Source organism: Oncorhynchus kisutch, linkage group LG13 (assembly GCF_002021735.2).
Source record: "Oncorhynchus kisutch isolate 150728-3 linkage group LG13, Okis_V2, whole genome shotgun sequence".
NCBI classification, from domain to species: domain Eukaryota; kingdom Metazoa; phylum Chordata; class Actinopteri; order Salmoniformes; family Salmonidae; genus Oncorhynchus; species Oncorhynchus kisutch.
Genome location: NC_034186.2, coordinates 1472537 through 1493267, shown reverse-complemented (window position 1 = coordinate 1493267; position 20731 = coordinate 1472537). Strand labels below are relative to the sequence as shown.

The window sequence follows — 20731 nt, the reverse complement described above, 5'->3', positions numbered from 1 at the left end:
GACCTTGTTTGGCATTAACTGAAAACATTCATCCGTAACTCTGCCAAGCCTACAAGCAAAGATCAACGGTGTCCTGACTATCTGTGGTCACCCATGGCACTGAACTGGTAAAGGCCACCACCTGCCAACCCCTCTTTTACTCTACTGCTACTCTCTGTTCATCATATATGCATAGTCACTTTAACCATATCTACATGTATTCAATCGGCCTGACTAACCAGTGTCTGTATATAGCCTCGCTACTGTATATAGCCTGTCTTTTTACTGTTGTTTTATTTCTTTACTTACCTATTGTTCATCTTATACCTTTTTTGCACTATTGGTGAGAGCCTTTAAGTAAGCATTTCACTGTAAGGTCTCCTACACCTGTTATATTCGGCGCACGAATGAACTTTGATTTGATGTTTTGGCTAGAGAAGCTGACGATACAACAATGCAACAAATACATTGATCATCTCAACAAGGTTTTACCCGTGGTCGTGGAGATGGGGGGGGAAAGTGCAACTACAATGTAGCTACAGTAGTTGAAATAAACATCTGCATTTTGAAACTATTTTTTCTCTTTATTTTATTGTTAACGAAAGCATAAAGTTGTTGATGAACAGATACTGTACAGTATACTGTATGCTTTATCCAACATTTTGCGATTGCATGAGGTTTTGAGTTAGAAATGTAAAACTTTAGAGTACTTAAGCATCGAATACATTGCAAGTTGGGGGGATTTCCACACCTCCAGTAGCCATTTATTGATATAAGAAGAGTCTATTGTCCTGCTAATAGCCCATCATGGAAACATTGTTTGCATGATAGGCTATAATGTATTATTCTAGACCAGGCGCAATTTAGATTTTGGCCAGCAGTGTATGTGCAAAGTTTTAGACTGATTCAATGAACCATTGCATACATGTTCAAAATGTTGTATCAATACTGCCCAAATGTACTGGAGAAGAAAACATATTTTCAAAATGCCTCCATCACTACTGTCAATACAAACACAGCATCTAAAGTGGTAGATAAAGCATTTTTCCTTAGGGCAAATCTTGTCAGTGAGATTGAGTTAGAAATGTTGTTCATTGTAACCACAATGTCACAAATAATTGAACACACACAACATGATCAGATTAACCTCTACGTGATCTCCCCACATTTTGAACAGATATGCAATGGTTCATTGGATCAGTCTAAAACGTTGCACATACAGTGCTGCCATCTAGTGGCCAAAATCTAAATTGTGCCTGGTCTAGAATAATACACTATGGCCTTTGTCTTGCATTTAAAAGATGATGGTAAAAAAAAATACAAAAAAACCGCATATTTTTTTCTTCTTTGTATTATATTTTACCAGATGTAATGTGTTATATTATCCTGCATTAATTTCACATTTCCACAAACTTTAACGTTTTTCCTTTCAAATGGTATCAATAATGTGCATATCCTTGCTTCAGGTCCTGAGCTACAGGTAGTTAGATTTGGGTATGTCATTTTAGGTCCTGAGCTACATGCAGTTAGATTTGGGTATGTCATTTTAGGTCCTGAGCTACGGGTAGTTAGATTTGGGTATGTTATTTTAGGTCCTGAGCTACAGGCAGTTAGATTTGGGTATGTTATTTCAGGTCCTGAGCTACAGGCAGTTAGATTTGGGTATGTTATTTTAGGTCCTGAGATACAGGCAGTTAGATTTGGGTATGTCATTTTAGGTCCTGAGATACAGGCAGTTAGATTTGGGTATGTTATTTCAGGTCCTGAGCTACGGGTAGTTAGATTTGGGTATGTCATTTTAGGTCCTGAGCTACAGGCAGTTAGATTTGGGTATGTTATTTCAGGTCCTGAGCTACGGGTAGTTAGATTTGGGTATGTCATTTTAGGTCCTGAGATACAGGCAGTTAGATTTGGGTATGTTATTTCAGGTCCTGAGCTACGGGTAGTTAGATTTGGGTATGTCATTTTAGGTCCTGAGATACAGGCAGTTAGATTTGGGTATGTTATTTCAGGTCCTGAGCTACGGGTAGTTAGATTTGGGTATGTTATTTTAGGTCCTGAGCTACAGGCAGTTAGATTTGGGTATGTCATTTTAGGTCCTGAGCTACGGGTAGTTAGATTTGGGTATGTCATTTTAGGTCCTGAGCTACATGCAGTTAGATTTGGGTATGTCATTTTAGGTCCTGAGCTATGGGTAGTTAGATTTGGGTATGTTATTTTAGGTCCTGAGCTACAGGCAGTTAGATTTGGGTATGTCATTTTAGGTCCTGAGATACAGGCAGTTAGATTTGGGTATGTTATTTCAGGTCCTGAGCTACGGGTAGTTAGATTTGGGTATGTTATTTTAGGTCCTGAGCTACGGGTAGTTAGATTTGGGTATGTTATTTTAGGTCCTGAGCTACAGGTAGTTAGATTTGGGTATGTTATTTCAGGTCCTGAGCTACAGGTAGTTAGATTTGGGTATGTTATTTTAGGTCCTGAGCTACGGGTAGTTAGATTTGGGTATGTTATTTTAGGTCCTGAGCTACAGGCAGTTAGATTTGGGTATGTTATTTTAGGTCCTGAGCTACGGGTAGTTAGATTTGGGTCATTTTAGGAGAAATGTAAAAAAAAAAAAAAAGTTGGATCCTTTTAACTTGGTCAAAACAGTGAAATGTATTTTTACTAAAGACTAACAGAAATAATGTTGGTATTTATTTGGATCTAAAGCCATTAATGAGTGAATAATCCACTAATAATTGGTGTGACACGGCTCTCAAAAGTCATGAGGCGGCTTCTAAATGAAAATAAAATGTCGATCTAATTCAATTTAGAGAATCTGAGAATTCTAATTTAGTCTGTGAGAATATTATAATGCAGGGATAATAGTAATAATAATAATACTCATTGGATAACGAATTGGCTCTCGGAACTCATTAAGAGGTACGTTATTCTATCTTCAATATATTTTCAATGCTTTATAATCCAAATGTTTAAAGTGCGTGCGGGCGATGGAGAGAAAACTAAACGGTGCAGTGAAGCGGAGAGTGATGCGGGAGATAAACATGAAATGAAAGTACGGAAAAACAAAGCTTGTGACTGGCATCTGATTATTCAATATGAATAGGATTTATTTGGTTTACATTCTTCATTCATCCATAATGTCACAAATAATTGAACACAACATGAGCAGATTATTTGGTCAAAACATTTATTTATTAAAGACTATCAGAAGGAATGTTGGTACTTAGTTATTTTGATCCAAAGCCATGAATGAGTGAGTCATTCAGCTGTTGTGGCGGTATGGACATTGGAGTGGGTCCAGGATGTGAGGGATGTGATGGTGTTGATGTGAGCTCATGACCATTATTTCAAAGCATTTCATGGCTACAGACGTGAGTGCTACGGGTCGGTAGTCATTTAGAGAGGTTACCTTGGTGTTGTTGGGCCACTATGGTGGTCTGCTTGAAACATGTTGGTATTACAGACTGGTTCAGGGAAAGGTTGAAAATGTCAGTGAAGACACTTGCCAGTTGGTTAGCGCATGCTCTGTGTACGTGTCTTGGTAATCCGTCTGGCCCTGCGTCATTGTGAATGTTGACCTGTTTAAAGGTCTTACTCACATCGGCTGTGGAGAGCGTGGTGCCTTCATGCATGTGTCAGTGTTGCTTGCCTCGAAGCGAACATAGAATCAACGCCTGGAAGTCGTGTGGGAGTTTCCAGATGATTCAGGACATCTGTCCTACTAAATGCAATTAGGCTCAGACCTTCCAACTGGTGGAGAGAAGAGGGCTGCTTTCCAATGAGTACTGAAAGCTAGAACAGGTGTCATTGAAAACTCTTAGGTTTTGTTGGTCATGTGTAAAGACTAACTCCTGTGTACATGTATTGGATCATTTTTGATAATTACCTGACAGTCACCTAATGGTGTAAAAGGGATTTTCTGGTATTGTTTCTGGTATATCTATAATATTTCAACCGGATAATAACCTCGTCAAAATAAAAGGGAGACAAGAAATACACTCTCTCCGGATTGGGCATGAAAAACTCTGTGACATGTCAGGGTCCACTCATTCAGACTGCTCTTACTCCCTCATTTATCAGAATACAAGCCTGAAAAAAATTCTAAAGACGGTTGACATCTAGTGGAAGGCATGGGAACTGCAATATGAGTCCAAAGTCAATGGATACTGTAATGGCATTGCATTGAAAACTACAAAAACAAAAACAAAACTACTTCCTGAATGGATTTTTCTCAGGTTATCACCTGCCAATTCAGTTCTGTTACACTCACAGACACTATTGTAACAGTTTTGGAAAGTTTAGAGTGTTTTCTATCCAAATCTACCAGTTATATGCATATCATACTGTATCTTCTCGGGGTATCAGGCCGTTTAATTTGGGCATGCTTTTGATCCAAAATTCCGAATGCTGCCCCCTTCCCTAGAGAAGTTAATGTATTGTAGATATGTGGTAGTAGAGTAGTGGTCTGAGGGAACACACTTAATGTATTGTAGAGTAGTGGTCTGAGGGAACACACTTAATGTATTGTAGAGTAGTGGTCTGAGGGAACACACTTAATGTATTGTAGAGTAGTGGTCTGAGGGAACACACTTAATGTATTGTAGAGTAGAGGCCTGAGGAAACACACTTAATGTGTTGTAGAGTAGTGGTCTGAGGGAACACACTTAATGTATTGTAGAGTAGAGGCCTGAGGAAACACACTTAATGTATTGTAGATATGTGGTAGTAGAATAGTGGTCTGAGGGAACACACTTAATGTATTGTAGATATGTGGTAGTAGAATAGTGGTCTGAGGGAACACACTTAATGTATTGTAGATATGTGGTAGTAGAGTAGTGGCCTGAGGGAACACACTTAATGTATTGTAGAGTAGTGGTCTGAGGGAACACACTTAATGTATTGTAGATATGTGGTAGTAGAATAGTGGTCTGAGGGAACACACTTAATGTATTGTAGATATGTGGTAGTAGAGTAGTGGCCTGAGGGAACACACTTAATGTATTGTAGAGTAGTGGTCTGAGGGAACACACTTAATGTATTGTAGAGTAGTGGTCTGAGGGAACACACTTAATGTATTGTAGAGTAGTGGTCTGAGGGAACACACTTAATGTATTGTATAGTAGTGGTCTGAGGGAACACACTTAATGTATTGTAGAGTAGTGGTCTGAGGGAACACACTTAATGTATTGTAGAGTAGTGGTCTGGGGGAACACACTTAATGTATTGTATAGTAGTGGCCTGAGGGAACACACTTAATGTATTGTATAGTAGTGGTCTGAGGGAACACACTTAATGTATTGTAGAGTAGTGGTCTGAGGTAACACACTTAATGTATTGTATAGTAGTGGCCTGAGGGAACACACTTAATGTATTGTAGATATGTGGTAGTAGAGTAGTGGTCTGAGGTAACACACGTAATGTATTGTATAGTAGTGGCCTGAGGGAACACACTTAATGTATTGTCGATATGTGATAGTAGAGGAGTGGTTGTCAACTAGGGGATTTGATATAGAAAACCTTTCGGTTACTGGCCTAACGCTCTAAACACTAGGCTACCTGCCGCCCCATGTAACAGTAGACCTGATATGTAACAGTAGACCTGATATGTAGACCTGATATGTAACAGTAGACCTGACATGTAACAGTAGACCTGAGATGTAACAGCAGACCTGAGATGTAACAGCAGACCTGACATGTAGACCTGATATGTAACAGTAGACCTGACATGTAGACCTGATATGTAACAGTAGACCTGACATGTAACAGTAGACCTGACATGCAACAGTAGACCTGACATGTAAAAGTAGACCTGACATGTAACAGTAGACCTGACATGTAGACCTGACATGTAGACCTGACATGTAGACCTGACATGTAACAGTAGACCTGACATGTAAAAGTAGACCTGACATGTAAAAGTAGACCTGACATGTAGACCTGACATGTAGACCTGACATGTAACAGTAGACGTGACATGCAACAGTAGACCTGACATGCAACAGTAGACCTGACATGTAACAGTAGACCTGACATGTAACAGTAGACTTGACATGTAACGGTAGACCGGACGTGTAGACCTGACATGTAGACCTGACATGTAACAGTAGACTTGACATGTAGACCTGACGTGTAACAGTAGACCTGACATGCAACAGTAGATCTGACATGTAGACCTGACATGTAACAGTAGACCTGACATGCAACAGTAGACCTGACATGTAACAGTGGAACTGACATGTAACAGTAGACCTGACATGTAGACCTGACATGTAACAGTAGACCTGACATGTAGTAGTAGACCTGACATGTAGCAGTAGACCTGATATGTAACAGTAGACCTGACATGTAACAGTGGAACTGACATGTAACAGTAGACCTGACATGTAACAGTAGACCTGACATGTAGACCTGACATGTAACAGCAGACCTGACATGTAGACCTGACATGTAGCAGTAGACCTGATATGTAACAGTAGACCTGACATGTAACAGTGGAACTGACATGTAACAGTAGACCTGACATGTAACAGTAGACCTGACATGTAACAGTAGACCTGACATGTAGACCTGACATGTAACAGCAGACCTGACATGTAGACCTGATATGTAACAGTATACCTGACATGTAACAGTAGACCTGACATGTAACAGTAGACCAGACATGTAACAGTAGACCTGACATGTAACAGTAGACTTGACATGTAACAGTAGACCTGACATGTAACAGTACACCTGACATGTAACAGTAGACCTGACCTGTAACAGTAGACCTGACATGTAACAGTAGACCTGACATGTAGACCTGACATGTAGACCTGACATGCAACAGTATACCGGACATGTAACAGTGGAACTGACATGTAACAGTAGACCTGACATGTAACAGTAGACCTGACATGTAACAGCAGACCTGACATGTAGACCTGATATGTAACAGTAGACCTGACATGTACACCTGACATGTAACAGTAGACCCGACATGTAACAGCAGACCTGACATGTAGACCTGACATGTAACAGTAGACCTGACCTGTAACAGTAGACCTGACATGTAGCAGTAGACCTGACATGTAACAGTAGACCTGACATGTAACAGTAGACCTGACATGTAACAGTAGACCTGACATGTAACAGTAGACCTGACATGTAGACCTGACATGTAACAGTAGACCTGACATGTAACAGTAGACCTGACATGTAGACCTGACATGTAACAGTAGACCTGACATGTAGACCTGACATGTAACAGTAGACCTGACATGTAACAGTAGACCTGACATGTAACAGTAGACCTGACATGTAACAGTAGACCTGACATGTAGACCTGACATGTAGACCTGACGTGTAACAGTAGACCTGACCTGAAACAGTAGACCTGACATGTAACAGTAGACCTGACATGTAGACCTGACATGTAGACCTGACGTGTAACAGTAGACCTGACCTGTAACAGTAGACCTGACATGTAACAGTAGACCTGACATGTAGACCTGACATGTAGACCTGACATGTAACAGTAGACCTGACATGTAACAGTAGACCTGACATGTAACAGTAGACCTGACATGTAGACCTGACATGTAACAGTAGACCTGACATGTAGACCTGACATGTAACCGTAGACCTGACATGTAGACCTGACATGTAACAGTAGACCTGACATGTAACAGTAGACCTGACATGTAACAGTAGACCTGACATGTAGACCTGACATGTAACAGTAGACCTGACATGTAGACCTGACGTGTAACAGTAGACCTGATCTGTAACAGAATAATCTATATTGGGTATGTCGTTCAGGTGTACACCTGGTCTGTAAGATTATTGGATCTGAAGTACAGATGTGGACGTGTTTTGAATGAATGTTGAGGCTTGAGCCCTGGGATAGACCTGTCTTATATAACTATCTCCATGGATTGACCTGGTTTACATGATGATGGGGTTTAGTGATCCACAAGGCTTATACAGGTAAATGGTCTTGATGTACGTTTACTGCCCATGCATACCCATTCTGGCAACAAGTTTGTGGTCGTAAAAAAGTGAATGAGGATGGGGAAAATCTCCCTCTTCTCTCTCCTCTCCCTCCTCTCGTTCCTCCCTTTTCCCTCCTCTTCCTCCTCCTTCCTGCTCTCGTTCCTGCCTCTTCCCTCTTCTCCCTCCTCTCCCTCCTCTCGTTCCTCCCTTTTCCCTCCTCTTCCTCCTCCCTCCTGCTCTCATTCCTGCCTCCTCTTCCCTCCTCTCTCCTCTCCCTCCTCTCATTCCTCCCTTTTCCCTCCTCTTCCTCCTCCCTCCTCCTTCCTGCCCTCTCTCCTCCTCCCTGCCGGGGCCTCTACTCTCCCCCTCCCTGTTCTCTTCTCTACCTCCTCCCTACTGCTTCTTCCTCCCAGCTCTCTCTACTCTCCCTACTCTCCCAGCTCTCCCAGCTCTCCCTACTCTCCCAGCTCGCCCAGCTCTCCCTGCTCTCCCTGCTCTCCCAGCTCTCCCTACTCTCCCTGCTCTCACACCTCTCCCTACTCTCCCAGCTCTCCCTCCTCTCCCAGCTCTCCCTGCTCTCCCAGCTCTCCCAGCTCTCCCTCCTCTCCCAGCTCTCCCAGCTCTCCCTACTCGCCCTGCTCTCCCTGCTCTCCCAGCTCTCCCAGTTCTCCCAGCTCTCCCTGCTCTCCCTCCTCTCCCAGCTCTCCCTACTCTCTTTCCTCTCCCTACTCTCCCTACTCTCCCTGCTCTCCCAGCTCTCCCTGTTCTCCCAGCTCTCCCTACTCTCCCAGTTCTCCCTACTCTCCCAGTTCTCCCTACTCTCCCAGTTCTCCCAGCTCTCCCTACTCTCCCAGCTCTCCCAGCTCTCCCTACTCTCCCTCCTCTCCCAGCTCTCCCTCCTCTCCTAGCTCTCCCTACTCTCCTAGCTCTCCCTACTCTCCCTGCTCTCCCTCCTCCCTACATACCATAGGTTGTCCATCATCGTTCCATAATTCTCCACAGATTAAAATATTGTCATTTTGTCAGTACGAGACCCAGTTCTCTCATACTGACAAAATTACAATATTTTAATCTGTGGAGAATTATGGAACGATGATGGACAACATATGGTATGACGGGGCCGTGGTAAATTAATTCATTAATGAAAGCGTGAATGAATTAATAAATGATCGTGTGAGTTAATGAATACAGGTGTGAATGAAGCGATGAGTGAATGTGTGAATGAATTAATAAATGAATCAATTTGTGAATGAGTTTCATTGCTAAATCTTAAAATGCTCTTTCCCTTTGCAGTTAAACCAACAGTCATAGATGTGGACATCTATGTGAACAGCATTGGACCGGTGTCATCCATAGATATGGTATGATAATAATTATATTAATAATCATTTGTTGTGCTGAATGCAGATTGAAATGTTGAGCCTGTACACACACACACACACACACACACACACTAGAGCTCTGCTGCCCAACCAGAGCCCGGTTAGGGCCGGGTGGGGCCTGTTTTTTCATCCACAACTAGCTAGCGTTTCATTTTTTTTTTAAATACCAAAATGACTTGACTGGACCAGTGTCTGTTTGCTCCTGCTCTGCTGCACCAGCAGTGCACCTCTCCTGATGTGATGTAGTCTACAACATGTGTGTATGTCTGGTGGTTGTTGCTGATGCTAGCTACTAGTCGCAGTCGTCGCTATGGATACGGAAGAAGTGAAATTGAAACTCAAAATCCCAAATGACATTTTGGAAAATCTTTTGATATAGTTGCTGAAACTAAGATGCCCACAAGCCATGTGAAGTGTCGAGCTTGCCCCCCCCCCCACCCCCCCTCGATTTTGAAATATGATAGCAAGAGAACCGGCACCTCCTCTCTCCAGTGCCACGTTGACCGAGAATGCAGCGGCCGCTGCGCAACAGGAGCAGTCTGTAACAAAGCATGACATAATTTCTCTCTGCCCCAAGGCAGTTACTGGCTAAAGTCAAATCAGGAACCTAAAAACAAATGTGTAGCTTTCTGTAGCAGGATATTAAGCCATTTCACACAGTTCAAGGAAATGGTTTTCTTGATTTAGCTCAGGAGCTAATAAACGTGGCCTAGTCATGGACGCATCCCCCGTTGACACTGTGCTCCCTGACCCCACAAACCATATCACGGAGGTGCCACAAACATGCTGCTGAAAAGAGGATTGAGGTGGTTGCCAATATCAACAAAGCAATAGATGTAAATATATGTGGACCGGCGATTATCGTAAGGTTAACTACATGGCAATAACCTGCCATTACATTGAGTTCCAGCTGAAAAGCAGAGTGCTAGCTAGAGCGATGTCCCCCCCCCCCCCAGAAGATGAGAAAACATAGTAAGATGAATCATGACTGTGCTTTTTTTCCGATCCGAAAAAGGGGGGGGGTCCATATTAATTCCAATGATTTTGGAATATAACGTTCAACGAGTAGGAGTCCACATTGTCACGGTTCATGAATCCACACACTCTCTCACTCTCTCTCTCTCTCTCTCTCTCTCTCTCTCTCTCTCTCTCTCTCTCTCTCTCTCTCTCTCTCTCTCTCTCTCTCTCTCTCGTGTTTGTGTGGGCGTGGTTCCCAATCTCGGCCTGATTGTCTGTGCCAGCTGGAATCACTTATCTTCCCTTTATATGTTCTGTAACCAGTGTTTCTTGTTGTCAGATCGTTGTTACTTCTCTGAGTTTGTGTCGTGTGTCCGTGCTCATCTCTCACCGCCCTTGTGTGGATTATCTGCTGTGCTCCCTCCTACCCATCCGGACACACTCCCCTGGATTTCTCAGCACGCCATCATCGGAAGATGCGCCCTAGTCCCTGGGTCGGATTCCGTCTGAGTACAGTCTGTCTGTCCTGTTGCTGCTGTAAACTGTATTCATTAAACCATCGTTGCTTGCATCTTGCATCCGCCTCTGTATTGTCACAGAACGATCTGACCAGACCATGGATGCAGCGAGTTCAACGAGTCTGACCGAATTCATTTCCCGCAGTATCAAGAGAATGGATCAACAAGAGGAGAACATCTCCAGCACAGGTCGGGCAGTACAAGCCCTTGTGACGCAGGTATCCCAGCTGACCCAACAATTACGACATCTGAGGGGTCTCGCTGCGCCACCTACACCGGCAGTTCAACCCGCCCCGCCAGAGCCGGATTCCCAGCTAGAGCCACGGCTACCGACACCAGAGGGTTATTCAGGTGATCCTGACTATTGCAGAGCTTTTCTTACGAGATGTTCCATGCAATTCTCGTTGCAGCCACGGACCTTCAACCGTGAACAGTCTAAGGTAGCATTCGTACTCACACTGCTATCAGGCAAAGCGGCTCTTTGGGGAACGGCGGTGTGGGCGAACCAGGACCCATGCTGCACCTCTTTCCAGACACTTTTCGAGGAGATGAGAAGGGTCTTCGATCGGGCCGTGGCGGGTAGGGAGGCGGCCAGACTACTCGCTGACCTTCGCCAAGGAGACCGGTCAGTATCGGAATACTCCATCCAATTCCGCACTCTGGCCGCAGAGTGTCAGTGGAACGAGGAGGCGCAGTGGGACATGTTCCTGCATGGGCTGGAGGACCGGATCCAGAAGGAGATTTATGTTCTGGACCTTCCCAGGAATTTAAATGGACTAGTGGAACTAGCCTTGAGGGTCGACGCTCGTCTGAGTCGTATTGGCCGCCGAGCATGCCCTAACAGACCGTATAACGACACGGAGGGCCATTCCGAACGCCCATCCACTCCCGAGTGCATCCTACCCGGGACCCTAGTGGTCTCCACACTCACATGGGAGGTGGAATCGAGGGTCAAAACGGCCTTAGAAGGGGTAACGCCTCCGCCCGGTTGCCCGCCTAATCGGTTGTTTGTGCCGGAGGGGTGTCGGTCCGATGTTATTCGGTGGGGGCATTGCTCCAACGTAGCGTGTCATCCAGGAGTCAGCCGCACTAGCTTTTTGGTTAAGCAACGCTTTTGGTGGCCACTGATGGCTCGTGACATTCACAGTTTTGTCTTGGCTTGCTCGGTTTGTGCCACTGGGAAGACTTCTAATCGACCCCCAGATGGGTTACTCCAACCGCTGTCGGTCCCTTCGAGACCCTGGTCCCACATCACGCTAGATTTTGTTACCGCCCTCCCGCCCTCCCAGGGCAAGACGGTTGTTTTGACCGTGGTGGACCGGTTCTCGAAGGCGGCTCATTTTATTCCCTTGCCTAAATTACCATCTGCCAAGGAGACAGCGGTAACTGTCGTGGATCACGTCTTTCGCTTACATGGCCTGCCGATGGACGTAGTTTCTGACAGGGGGCCCCAATTTGTGTCCAAGTTTTGGCAAGAGTTTTGTAGGTTACTGGGACACACTCCCCTGGATTTCTCAGCACGCCATCATCGGAAGATGCGCCCTAGTCCCTGGGTCGGATTCCGTCTGAGTACAGTCTGTCTGTCCTGTTGCTGCTGTAAACTGTATTCATTAAACCATCGTTGCTTGCATCTTGCATCCGCCTCTGTATTGTCACACACATACCATTGGTCAGGTGGTATATTTGTACTGAATAGCCCACTGAAAAGGGTTTTTGGGGGGCCGCCGTGCCGAAATAGTTAAAGTTTTGGATAGGCCTATTTAACCCGTTATTGCTGGTTCTGAATAACAGTGGTGAAACACAGAACATATCCACAACAAACAGCACTCAAAACTCCATGCAGAATAATACATTATTATGATTCATTATTATGATTCATTATTATGATTCATTATTATGATTCATTATTATGATTCATTATTATGATTCATTTTCTCCACTCTTATTGTGTCCTCTGGAGCTGGTTTATCATCAATGATCTCGCTGTACTTTGCTCCATTCATCTTTCTCTCGATCCCGACTAGTCTCCCAGTCCCTGCCGCTGAAAAACATCCCCACAGCATGATGCTGCCACCACCATGCTTCACCGTAGGGATGGTGCCAGGTTTCCTCCAGACGTGACGCTTGGAATTCAGGCCAAAGAGTTCAACCTTGGTTTCATCAGACCAAACAATCTTGTTTCTCATGGTCTGAGAGTCTTTAGGTGCCTTTTGGTGAACTTAAAACGGCTGTTGTGCCTTTCACTGAGGAGTGGCTTCCGTCTGGCCACTCTGCCAAATAAATTCTGTAAAAAAAACATCAAAGAAAAGTATAGGCCGGTCATCACAACGGAATTCTCTTTTGAAAACCAAATGCTTGAAAAGAAAACAGTTCACAAATGAAAGTAATGTAGTATGTAGGGAATAGTGCACCAAGGACAGCTTTACTAAACCAATGGACAGCTTTATAAATCAGATGGACAGCTTTACTAAACAGATGGACATCTTTACTAAACAGATGGACAGCTTTACTAATCAGATGGACAGCTTTACTAAACAGATGGACAGCTTTACTAAACCAATGGACAGCTTTACTAAACAGATGGACAGCTTTACTAAACAGATGGACAGCTTTACTAAACAGATGGACAGCTTTACTAATCAGATGTACAGCTTTACTAAACAGATGGACAGCTTTACTAAACAGATGGACAGCTTTACTAATCAGATGGACAGCTTTACTAAACAGATGGACAGCTTTACTAAACAGATGGACAGCTTTACTAAACAGATGGACAGCTTTACTAAACAGATGGACAACTTTACTAAACAGATGGACAGCTTTACTAAACAGATGGACAGCTTTACTAAACAGATGGACAGCTTTACTAAACAGATGGACAGCTTTACTAAACCGATGGACAGCTTTACTAATCAGATGGACATCTTTATAAATCAGATGGACAGCTTTACTAATCAGATGGACATCTTTATAAATCAGATGGACAGCTTTACTAATCAGATGGACAGCTTTACTAAACCAATGGACAGCTTTACTAAACCGATGGACAGCTTTACTAAACCAATGGACAGCTTTACTAAACCGATGGACAGCTTTACTAAACAGATGGACAGCTTTACTAAACCAATGGACAGCTTTACTAAACAGATGGACAGCTTTACTAAACCAATGGACAGCTTTACTAAACAGATGGACAGCTTTACTAATCAGATGGACAGCTTTACTAAACAGATGGACAGCTTTACTAAACAGATGGACAGCTTTACTAAACCGATGGACAGCTTTACTAAACCAATGGACAGCTTTACTAAACCGATGGACAGCTTTACTAAACCAATGGACAGCTTTACTAAACCGATGGACAGCTTTACTAAACAGATGGACAGCTTTACTAAACCAATGGACAGCTTTACTAAACAGATGGACAGCTTTACTAAACAGATGGACAGCTTTACTAAACAGATGGACAGCTTTACTAAACAGATGGACAGCTTTACTAAACAGATGGACAGCTTTACTAAACAGATGGACAGCTTTACTAAACAGATGGACAGCTTTACTAAACCAATGGACAGCTTTACTAAACAGATGGACAGCTTTACTAAACAGATGGACAGCTTTACTAAACAGATGGACAGCTTTACTAAACAGATGGACAGCTTTACTAAACAGATGGACAGCTTTACTAATCAGATGGACAGCTTTACTAAACAGATGGACAGCTTTACTAAACAGATGGACAGCTTTACTAAACAGATGGACAGCTTTACTAAACAGATGGACAGCTTTACTAAACAGATGGACAACTTTACTAAACAGATGGACAGCTTTACTAAACAGATGGACAGCTTTACTAAACAGATGGACAGCTTTACTAAACAGATGGACAGCTTTACTAAACAGATGGACAGCTTTACTAAACAGATGGACAACTTTACTAAACAGATGGACAGCTTTACTAAACAGATGGACAGCTTTACTAAACAGATGGACAGCTTTACTAAACAGATGGACAGCTTTACTAAACAGATGGACAGCTTTACTAAACAGATGGACAGCTTTACTAAACAGATGGACAGCTTTACTAAACCAATGGACAGCTTTACTAAACAGATGGACAGCTTTACTAAACAGATGGACAGCTTTACTAAACAGATGGACAGCTTTACTAAACAGATGGACAGCTTTACTAAACAGATGGACAGCTTTACTAAACCAATGGACAGCTTTACTAAACCAATGGACAGCTTTACTAATCAGATGGACATCTTTATAAATCAGATGGACAGCTTTACTAATCAGATGGACATCTTTATAAATCAGATGGACAGCTTTACTAATCAGATGGACAGCTTTACTAAACAGATGGACAGCTTTACTAAACCAATGGACAGCTTTACTAAACAGATGGACAGCTTTACTAAACCGATGGACAGCTTTACTAAACAGATGGACAGCTTTACTAAACAGATGGACAGCTTTACTAAACAGATGGACAGCTTTACTAAACAGATGGACAGCTTTACTAAACAGATGGACAGCTTTACTAAACAGATGGACAGCTTTACTAAACAGATGGACAGCTTTACTAAACAGATGGACAGCTTTACTAGGACAGCTTTACTAAACAGATGGACAGCTTTACTAAACAGATGGACAGCTTTACTAAACAGATGGACAGCTTTACTAAACAGATGGACAGCTTTACTAAACAGATGGACAGCTTTACTAAACAGATGGACAGCTTTACTAAACAGATGGACAGCTTTACTAAACAGATGGACAGCTTTACTAAACAGATGGACAGCTTTACTAAACAGATGGACAGCTTTACTAAACCAATGGACAGCTTTACTAAACAGATGGACAGCTTTACTAAACAGATGGACAGCTTTACTAATCAGATGGACAGCTTTACTAAACAGATGGACAGCTTTACTAAACAGATGGACAGCTTTACTAAACAGATGGACAGCTTTACTAAACAGATGGACAGCTTTACTAAACAGATGGACAGCTTTACTAAACAGATGGACAGCTTTACTAAACAGATGGACAGCTTTACTAAACAGATGGACAGCTTTACTAAACAGATGGACAGCTTTACTAAACAGATGGACAGCTTTACTAAACAGATTAAAGCCAATGAAGTCATAACAAGGCCAACTTTAAATGCTGACATGGATAAACCAGAAGTGTCTCAGGCCAGAGGCTATACTGTAGCTCCCAGAGGTGTTTCATGCCAGAGGCTATACTGTAGCTCCCAGAGATGTGTCTTTACAGCTTACTGGAGACACAACTGATCTCTCAACCTTACAGTGTTATGATGGATAAACCTAACTGTGTTGGGATGGCTAAACCTAACTGTGTTGGGATGGCTAAACCTAACTGTGTTGTGATGGTTAACCACTGGTGCCATTAATGCTGGTTAGTGCTAATCTGACCACCAGAGGGCGTCTTTGAGAAGCATTTGATTGTCTTCAATAATGGCTGTACTAGAGAATGCGGTGATGTGGTGGGTGTAACCGGGGTAGACTTGATGTGGTGGGTGTGACCGAGGTAGTCTAGATGCGGTGGGTGTGACCGAGGTAGACTAGATGCGGTGGGTGTGACCGAGGTAGTCTAAATCAAATCAAATCAAATCAAATCAAATGTATTTGTCACATACACATGGTTAGCAGATGTTAATGCGAGTGTAGCGAAATGCTTGTGCTTCTAGTTCCGACAATGCAGTAATAACGAACAAGTAATCTAACTAACAATTCCCCAAAAAACTACTGTCTTATACACAGTGTAAGGGGATAAAGAATATGTACATAAGGATATATGAATGAGTGATGGTACAGAGCAGCATAGGCAAGATACAGTAGATGATATCGAGTACAGTATATACATATGAGATGAGTATGTAAACCAAATGGCATAGTTAAAGTGGCTAGTGATACATGTATTACATAAGGATGCAGTCGATGATATAGAGTACAGTATCTACGTATGCATATGAGATGAATAATGTAGGGTAAGTAACATTATATAAGGTAGCATTGTTTAAAGTGGCTAGTGATATATTTACATCATTTCCCATCAATTCCCATGATTAAAGTGGCTGGAGTAGAGTCAGTGGCATTGACAGTGTGTTGGCAGTAGCCACTCAATGTTAGTGGTGGCTGTTTAACAGTCTGATGGCCTTGAGATAGAAGCTGTTTTTCAGTCTCTCGGTCCCAGCTTTGATGCACCTGTACTGACCTCGCCTTCTGGATGACAGCGGGGTGAACAGGCAGTGGCTCGGGTGGTTGATGTCCTTGATGATCTTTATGGCCTTCCTGTAGCATCGGGTGGTGTAGGTGTCCTGGAGGGCAGGTAGTTTGCCCCCGGTGATGCGTTGTGCAGACCTCACTACCCTCTGGAGAGCCTTACTGATGAGGGCGGTGCAGTTGCCATACCAGGCGGTGATACAGCCCGCCAGGATGCTCTCGATTGTGCATCTGTAGAAGTTTGTGAGTGCTTTTGGTGACAAGCCGAATTTCTTCAGCCTCCTGAGGTTGAAGAGGCGCTGCTGCGCCTTCTTCACGATGCTGTCTGTGTGAGTGGACCAATTCAGTTTGTCTGTGATGTGTATGCCGAGGAACTTAAAACTTGCTACCCTCTCCACTACTGTTCCATCGATGTGGATGGGGGGGTGTTCCCTCTGCTGTTTCCTGAAGTCCACAATCATCTCCTTAGTTTTGTTGACGTTGAGTGTGAGGTTATTTTCCTGACACCACACTCCGAGGGCCCTCACCTCCTCCCTGTAGGCCGTCTCGTCGTTGTTGGTAATCAAGCCTACCACTGTTGTGTCGTCCGCAAACTTGATGATTGAGTTGGAGGCGTGCGTGGCCACGCAGTCGTGGGTGAACAGGGAGTACAGGAGAGGGCTCAGAACGCACCCTTGTGGGGCCCCAGTGTTGAGGATCAGCGGGGAGGAGATGTTGTTGCCTACCCTCACCACCTGGGGGCGGCCCGTCAGGAAGTCCAGTACCCAGTTGCACAGGGCGGGGTCGAGACCCAGGGTCTCGAGCTTGATGACGAGCTTGGAGGGTACTATGGTGTTGAATGCCGAGCTGTAGTCGATGAACAGCATTCTCACATAGGTATTCCTCTTGTCCAGATGGGTTAGGGCAGTGTGCAGTGTGGTTGAGATTGCATCGTCTGTGGACCTATTTGGGCGGTAAGCAAATTGGAGTGGGTCAAGGGTGTCAGGTAGGGTGGAGGTGATATGGTCCTTGACTAGTCTCTCAAAGCACTTCATGATGACGGATGTGAGTGCTACGGGGCGGTAGTCGTTTAGCTCAGTTACCTTAGCTTTCTTGGGAACAGGAACAATGGTGGCCCTCTTGAAGCATGTGGGAACAGCAGACTGGTATAGGGATTGGTTGAATATGTCCGTAAACACACCGGCCAGCTGGTCTGCGCATGCTCTGAGGGCGCGGCTGGGGATGCCGTCTGGGCCTGCAGCCTTGCGAGGGTTAACACGTTTAAATGTCTTACTCACTTCGGCTGCAGTGAAGGAGAGACCGCATGTTTTCGTTGCAGGCCGTGTCAGTGGCACTGTATTGTCCTCAAAGCGGGCAAAAAAGTTGTTTAGTCTGCCTGGGAGCAAGACATCCTGGTCCGTGACTGGGCTGGGTTTCTTCCTGTAGTCCGTGATTGACTGTAGACCCTGCCACATGCCTCTTGTGTCTGAGCCGTTGAATTGAGATTCTACTTTGTCTCTGTACTGGCGCTTAGCTTGTTTGATAGCCTTGCGGAGGGAATAGCTGCACTGTTTGTATTCAGTCATGTTACCAGACACCTTGCCCTGATTAAAAGCAGTGGTTCGCGCCTTCAGTTCCACACGAATGCTGCCATCAATCCACGGTTTCTGGTTGGGGAATGTTTTAATCGTTGCTATGGGAACGACATCTTCAACGCACGTTCTAATGAACTCGCACACCGAATCAGCGTATTCGTCAATGTTGTTGGCTGACGCAATACGAAACATCTCCCAGTCCACGTGATGTCTTGGAGTGTGGAGTCAGCTTGGTCGGACCAGCGTTGGACAGACCTCAGCGTGGGAGCTTCTTGTTTTAGTTTCTGTCTGTAGGCAGGGATCAACAAAATGGAGTCGTGGTCAGCTTTTCCGAAAGGGGGGCGGGGCAGGGCCTTATATGCGTCGCGGAAGTTAGAGTAACAATGATCCAGGGTCTTTCCACCCCTGGTTGCGCAATCGATATGCTGATAAAATTTAGGGAGTCTTGTTTTCAGATTAGCCTTGTTAAAATCCCCAGCTACAATGAATGCAGCCTCCGGATAAATCGTTTCCAGTTTGCAGAGAGTTAAATAAAGTTCGTTCAGAGCCATCGATGTGTCTGCTTGGGGGGGGATATATACGGCTGTGATTATAATCGAAGAGAATTCTCTTGGTAGATAATGCGGTCTACATTTGATTGTGAGGAATTCTAAATCAGGTGAACAGAAGGATTTGAGTTCCTGTATGTTTCTTTCATCACACCATGTCACGTTGGCCATAAGGCATACGCCCCCGCCCCTCTTCTTACCAGAAAGATGTTCGTTTCTGTCCGCGCGATGCGTGGAGAAACCCGCTGGCTGCACCGCTTCGGATTGCGTCTCACCAGTGAGCCACGTTTCCGTGAAACAGAGAACGTTACAGTCTCTGATGTCCCTCTGGAATGCTACCCTTGCTCGGATTTCATCAACCTTGTTGTCAAGAGACTCCGGAGACGGGCACGATGTGCCCGTCTCCGGAGTCTGACCAGAAGACCGCTTCGTTTCCCTCTTTTTCTGAGTCGTTTTTTTGGGTCGCTGCATGGGAACCATCCCGTGGCGCTGGTTGTAAGGCAGAACACAGGATCCGCATCGCGAAAAACATATTCTTGGTCGTACTGGTGGTGAGTTGACGCTGATCTTATATTCAGTAGTTCTTCTCGGCTGTATGTGATGAAACCTAAGATGACCTGGGGTACTAGTGTAAGAAATAACACGTAAAAAAACAAAAAACTGCATAGTTTCCTAGGAACGCGAAGCGAGGCGGCCATCTCTGTCGGCGCCGGAAGTCTAGATGTGGTGGGTGTGACTGAGGTAGACTAGATGTGGTGGTTGTAACCGAGGTAGGCTAGATGTGGTGGGTGTGACCAAGGTAGACTAGTGGTGGGTGTGAACGAGGTAGTCTAGAGGTGGTGGGTGTGACCAAGGTAGACTAGATGTGGTGGGTGTGACCGAGGTAGACTAGATGTGGTGGGTGTGACCAAGGTAGACTAGTGGTGGGTGTGAACGAGGTAGTCTAGAGGTGGTGGGTGTGACCAAGGTAGACTAGATGTGGTGGGTGTGACCGAGGTAGGCTAGATGTGGTGGGTGTGACCAAGGTAGACTAGTGGTGGGTGTGAACGAGGTAGTCTAGAGGTGGTGGGTGTGACCGAGGTAGACTAGATGTGGTGGGTGTGACCGAGGTAGACTAGATGTGGTGGGTGTGACCGGGGTAGACTAGATGTGGGTGTGACCGAGGTAGACTAGATGTGGTGGGTGTGACTGAGGTAGACTAGATGTGGTGGGTGTGACCGAGGTAGACTAGATGTGGTGGGTGTGACCGGGGTAGACTAGATGTGGGTGTGACCGAGGTAGACTAGATGTGGTGGGTGTGACTGAGGTAGACTAGATGTGGTGGGTGTGACCGAGGTAGACTAGATGTGGTGGGTGTGACCGAGGTAGACTAGATGTGGTGGGTGTGACCCGAGGTAGACTAGATTAGACAACTACTACCTTATACACACAAGTGTAAAGGTATAAAGAATATGTACATAAAGATATATGAATGAGTGATGGTACAGAGCGGCATAGGCAAGATGCAGTAGATGGTATTGAGTGCAGTATATACATATGAGA

The 20731-nt window shown here is 44.4% G+C and overlaps 1 protein-coding gene across 1 annotated transcript in view; it reads left to right on the top strand.

The window, feature by feature from the left end:
- Window positions 1–20731, top strand: part of LOC109880527 (gamma-aminobutyric acid receptor subunit gamma-3) — a 313558-nt gene that overhangs the window by 66511 nt on the left and 226316 nt on the right. The window contains 1 exon segment of the mRNA XM_074933749.1: window positions 9250–9317. Within this exon segment, the coding sequence (XP_074789850.1) occupies window positions 9250–9317 (68 nt within the window).